At 55.1% G+C, this 5,711-nt stretch overlaps 2 protein-coding genes across 3 annotated transcripts; one reads left to right on the forward strand and one right to left on the reverse strand.

The window, feature by feature from the left end:
• LOC8078744 (probable WRKY transcription factor 50) lies at positions 1 to 1,631 on the forward strand. Of its 2 annotated transcripts, XM_021455460.1 has the most exons (4): positions 1 to 474; positions 505 to 554; positions 706 to 903; positions 1,019 to 1,631. In XM_021455460.1, the coding sequence occupies exons 1-4, from the start codon at positions 280 to 282 to the stop codon at positions 1,326 to 1,328; spliced, it is 753 nt and encodes a 250-aa protein (XP_021311135.1). In that variant the 5' UTR covers positions 1 to 279; the 3' UTR covers positions 1,329 to 1,631. The 2 variants fall into 2 exon arrangements, with proteins under 2 accessions (XP_021311135.1, XP_002455037.1); XM_002454992.2 differs by having other exon boundaries at positions 5 to 554.
• LOC8078745 (probable WRKY transcription factor 72) lies at positions 3,223 to 5,711 on the reverse strand. The gene is made up of 3 exons (XM_002457166.2): positions 5,369 to 5,711; positions 4,485 to 5,243; positions 3,223 to 4,344 (listed from the first exon to the last, which is right to left on the reverse strand). The coding sequence occupies exons 1-3, from the start codon at positions 5,462 to 5,464 to the stop codon at positions 3,553 to 3,555; spliced, it is 1,647 nt and encodes a 548-aa protein (XP_002457211.1). The 5' UTR covers positions 5,465 to 5,711; the 3' UTR covers positions 3,223 to 3,552.

The raw sequence follows: 5,711 nt of genomic DNA on the forward strand, positions 1-5,711 counted from the left end.
ATGGCTAGCCCTGCTCGTTCCTCACTTCGCGATCGCTTCAGAGACTTGAGCTCTCATCGCCTCATCTCATCATCAGCTTCAGCTAGCTAGCACCACAGACGACGATGTGCCAGCGTCGTTCGGGCGCTAGTATAAATTGCCGAGCTTGACACGGTGATGGAATATATATCTATCCCCGTCCCGTCACACGCAGCGCAACGGCAGCTATAGCAGCAGCAGCACCGCTGGTTCGCTCCACAGTCGCGCCGGTGGTGTGCCGTGTGCGTGCGTCTACTCTACATGGCGGCATCGCTAGGACTCGCCCACGACGCCAGCTGCTACGCCGCCTACCCGCCGGCCGCCGCCGCTGCCTCCTCGTACTTCCCATCACCACCACCACCCGGCGACCTCGTGGCGGAGTTCCCACCGACCGCCGCCGCCACGGCCATGGCTGATGACTACTACTACTACTACTTCCAGTTCGGCGAGGAGATGGGCGGCGCTCGCGCTCCCGGCTGCGGCGGCGGCTACTGCTCGCCGCCGGCGCCGGCGTTCGACAATGGCATGAGCCTGCTGTAAGTTTCCGTACGCGGATATAACTACTGTGGATGGGGTATATATACGTACATGTAGCTTCTTGCGTGCGATAATTAATGTTCGCTGTCGCCGTCGTCGGTTGTGGCAGCTATGCTCATCCCATCAGTTGCGTGGTTTGATCGGATTCAGGAGCTATGGCGGCGTCGACGGCGACGGGAGGAGGCCGATGAGCGGACCAGCTGCTGGCACTGGTGGGAACGGCGGCGGCGGCCGGCCGCCGGCGTCACGGATCGGGTTCCGGACGAGGTCGGAGGTGGACGTGCTGGACGACGGCTTCAAGTGGCGCAAGTACGGCAAGAAGGCGGTCAAGAGCAGCCCCAACCCGAGGTACAGCACAATACAATACGACTCCGGCGATCACTTCAGTTCCATTCCATGGTCACGCTCATGCATGCATGCATGACGTGCTGATCGCCGCCGCCGCGCCGCGCCGTGCGTGCAGGAACTACTACCGGTGCTCGTCGGAGGGCTGCGGCGTCAAGAAGCGCGTGGAGCGGGACAGCGACGACCCGCGCTACGTCATCACCACCTACGACGGCGTCCACAACCACGCCGCGCCGGGCGCCGCCTACCTCTGCCCGCCGCCGCCGCGCGGCGCAACCGCAACCGCAGCAGCGCCCTGCTTCTCGTCTCCATGCTCGGGCTCGGCGTCGGCGGCGCTGGTGGCAGCACCCAGCTGGAGCGGCGCTTTTGACGCGTGGGAGGCGCAGCTGGCGGCGGCGGCGGCTCACTCGTCGGAGTCGTCGTACTGATCCCTCATCAGTTACACGCACGTACGGATCTTGTAGCTAGAATGTTCACGAACGCGTGGAGATCGAGACGATCGATCCCTGCTTTTTTTTGGGTTTGGAGTTTGTACGTACCATACTGTCATTACAGTTAGACATACATACACCGAGTCTATTTCTGATTAGCTGAGCGTTCCCTTTGATTCAATAATACAGGTCCACGTATATATCTCGCTGTACTGAATACTGACAAGCTGAGCTGCCAGACTTTCCTAGGGAAAAAAAATCTATGATGAATAACAACAGTCAGACTTTCTGAAACTGATATATATTGTGTCATATTTTCAGGGAACTGATAAGATCAACAGCATATACACTAGCAAAACAGAGTCATATTTTGCGAAGTGTATAATGCAAAAATATAAGTTAGAGCATGAAACTCCAATCATCCCTTAGTCTGTTGTCCTCGTCTTCTCTTATGAGCAATTTTCAAATATGGTAGAGTTGCTTGACTTGCATTGGTTCAGATAAGAGTTTTCAGGTGCTGTCATCTGTGACCAATGTTTTAGTACCATAGCGAAAATGAAAAGAAACGAAAACCCTATGTCGGGAGCTGGTAAAATCGGCAACATGTATTTTGGAAAGTACATATATTGCAAACAGAGAGAGAGAGAGAGAGAAAGAGAGAGAGATATCAGTTAGATTGCACAATTATCCCTTTTTACTCTGTACTCCTGATATTTTCTTATGAGCAATCTGCAACTACGGTGGTTGGTTGACTTGCATTGGTTCAGAATTTCAGATCAGAGTTTTGAAGTGCTGTCATCTCTGACCAAAGTTGTTGCATTATTGCGTTTGCGTATATGTTTACTTAGTTTACCAGGTCTCAATAGTCAATACTGTGGTTTAAGCCCTTGAAATTAAAACAACATAGCTCAGGGATCGGAAAAAAAAACTCTTGTACTACTTAATCAAAGAGCGTCTGAAGTCTGAACAAATTAGGTCTGATAGGCCAACGAGCGTGATGAACTGAAACTGAGCATACCCAGAATCTTAAACTAGTTCGCATCGGTCCAACTGAATGCAAGGCAAGATGGTGTTACAGGCGCATTCAACTAGCCACAATCTGATCTCGTCACACGCCACGAACACCGCTTAAAATTCTCTTCTCAGTCATTGACTCAATCCTCGGAGAATCTGAATATGTATATTGTCGATTGGTCTGAAAACGCTATTTCAGAAACTGAAGAAATGGACAGAAGACTTCAGAAACTGAAGAAGACATGGACATAGCCCTATTCGGAAGCTGAAGAAATGGACAGCACTCAGCGCACGTACTACTAATCAATACTGAAGAGAGGATCGTTCCTAAGTCTTCTCCCGTATATATTTAGTCAACTTTGATTGGTTCGCCTGTCCATGTCTTCTCTGACGAGCAGAGCAATCGCCTGCATCTCTGGCTAATCTCCAACTAATACGGTAGTTGTTTGACCTGGTTCAGATCGGCGTCCAAAGTCTTGATTCAGACTTCATTTAGTAACATATATCTCCATCATCTGTAGTTTAATTTTGCTTGCCTGGCCTGGTCATTAACGCTCATTGAGTGTAGCTGTGCTTGATCAATCAAATCATTCATGAATAAATCAAACGCCCCATGATCTGTCATGTCAAAACCTCCCCTGGGACGAACATATATCAAATGCCTCCTGATCTGTCATGTCAAAACCTCCCTTGGGATGAACAAATTAGATGCCCCCTGATCTGATCTCTCATCTCAAAACGACTTCTCTAGCTCTATCATGTCCTTTGTATCATTTGGAAGTTGCGAGTGTGGCGCGTGTTATGTTGCACTTGCAATGGAATGGGAAAAAAGTATTAGGGTTTCATTCGGATCCCATCAAATTTAGGTCGAACAACCTGATCCATCAAAACTTCCTTTCATTCTATCCATGGTGCATAAATACGTACAATTCTTGACTCGTCTGTGCTATGTACATAGATCGATCAATTTGATGATCCCTGTTACATTGACATATTGTGATCACCAACCATTTCCCCAGCCAATTACGAACACTCCAAAAACTACTCCAATGAACAAAGTAAAATAACCACGATGCACTTATTAATTACACATGAACCACTAATCCATGCATGCATGCATGGCAGCTGGGCTCAAAAACGGCGATTTGCCCTTGCCAATCGATCTTCCGCATGGTGCATGCCTGCGCCGCGGATCCTGAATTCCTGATCACTTCTGGGCAGCAGCGGCCCCGCCGCGGCCCATGACGGACGTGATCGCCGCGGCCAGGGCGGACTGGAAGCTCGGATCGGACGTGATCGCCTTCGCGAGCGTGTCCGTGACGGCCGCCGGCGCCACCGCGCCATGGCCGCCGCCCAGGCTGCTGGCTCTCTGCAGGTACGACTGGGCGTACAGCTGTTCCGGTCTCGATGGCACGCCCAGGCTTCCACCGAACAGGTGCCCCAGAGCCGGCGACGTCGAGCTCTTGGAGTAGTAGGACGGGTGGGCGCCGCCGTACGCCAGGTACCCGTTGCTCCACGCCGCCGGGAACGCCTTGGACTCGAACCCCGCTGCTGCTGCTGCTGCTGCGGCGGCGGCGTAGGGCGAGGAGTGCATGAGGGAGTGCGGCGCGGCGGGGGAGGTGAGGTCGAGCGTGATGGTGGGGCAGGACGCGGCGGTGGAGACCATGGTGGTGGGGCCGAACAGCCCGGCGGCGGCCGGCAGCGGGTGGCCGTGGCCGTGGACGAGCGAGGCCGAGGCGGCGGAGGTGGTGGAGCCCGAGGTGAGCATGGCCACCGCCGCGGAGGTCGTGGACGCCATGGCCGTCGCCGCCGGCGTTAGCGGGTGATTGTGCGCGCCCTCGTACGTGGTGATCAGGATCGACGTGTCCTCCGCGCACCGCTGCACCTGCTTTCTCACCGGGCAGTGCGCCGCCACCGTGCAGCGGTAGTAGGCGCGCGGGCACGGGTTCCCCTTGGAGATCTTCTGCCCGTACTTGCGCCATTGGCAGCCATCGGGCATCTGATGATTATCATGACACAAAACAATTGTTAGGGTAGGTCTAACACTAAGTTGCGTTTAGCTAGAGCTCAAACAATGCTAATTTGTGTTTATTTGGAACAATTTTCATAAGCATAGTAGCACACTTGTAACGTACGTACCGTGGGAGTGTCGCATTTGACCCTGACGGAAACCCTAGCCTTCTTGGCCTGCTGCTGCACCTCATCGTCAGCTGATCTGTCTCCGGCACCGGCACCGGCGCTCGGGCTCTTACGGGCTGTGCCCGCGGCCGCCAGGGCAGGCTTGGCGTCGTCGTTGTCGTCGGCACTGCCGCTGCTGTCGGAGGTCAGGTTCAGGACGGGCGCCGTGGACGCGTGGCTCGCCTTGTCGTCGTCCGTGGCCGTCGTGGTGGACGACGGCAGCCCGTTTCCGCGCGCGAAACCAAGACCGAGGGAGAGCTGGTGGTGGCCTTGGTCATCAGCGTCGGCGGCGGTGGTTGTCTCAGCGGTGCCGGACGAGGACGACGACCTCTCGTGCCCCTTGCGGCGGGGTGCGCCACCGCTATTTGCCCTGGTGCCGAGGCTCAGGGAGACGAGGTCGTCGGGGCCGTCGTCGTCGGTGCCGGGATTCGGCGCCGGCGCCGGCGCGACGGGGAGCTTCTTCTCGGCCACCTTGGCTGCAGACGATGCTTGCTCCTGCACCTTGACGACGTCGAGGAAGTGCATCTGCAGGGACTGGTACTGGCTGACGATGCGGGACAGCATCGACTTGAGGCGCTCGTTCTCCTCCCTCACCTCGCCCATCTCCGCCCTGGCCGCCTCCAGCCTGCGTTCCTCCTGCTTGACGTTGATGCCGCCGGCCGCGTCTCTTTGCGTCGATGGAAAGCTTTCGAAGACTATCGGAAGAGCGCTTCCTACCATCTGCATCCATCCACAAAATAAATTAATTAAAGTTCATGCTCTGTCTCGTCAGATCTCTCTAGCTAGTTTTGCGTTGAAGAAAAGCGAAATTAAATTAAGGATCGAACAGGTCATGCAGTTCATACCGGTGGCCGGGCGGCGATCTCTGGCTTGGCGTCGGGTCTCTTCTCCTCCGCCTTCACCTGCGGCGCCGGCGGCGGCCTTTCGACGGCGACCTCCATGGCAACTTAACCAACCAACCAAGCTAGCTAGCTAGCCGCAACGGCCGGCCTACCCCTCCCTTCTCGATCGAGCAGCAGCTAGCTAGCTCCGCTCAGCTTTCGGCAAGGCACGCAATGGCTTGTCCTGGCCGTACCTCTCTATGCGGAGCTCGTTCGTTCGTCTCCTTATAAAGAAGGAAGGAGAGAGGCAGGAAAGCTCAACAAGCCTGCAGTTTCTGACTCGCTTGGGGATAAACAAATGGTAGAT

This window comes from Sorghum bicolor, chromosome 3 (assembly GCF_000003195.3).
Source record: "Sorghum bicolor cultivar BTx623 chromosome 3, Sorghum_bicolor_NCBIv3, whole genome shotgun sequence".
Lineage (NCBI taxonomy): Eukaryota > Viridiplantae > Streptophyta > Magnoliopsida > Poales > Poaceae > Sorghum > Sorghum bicolor.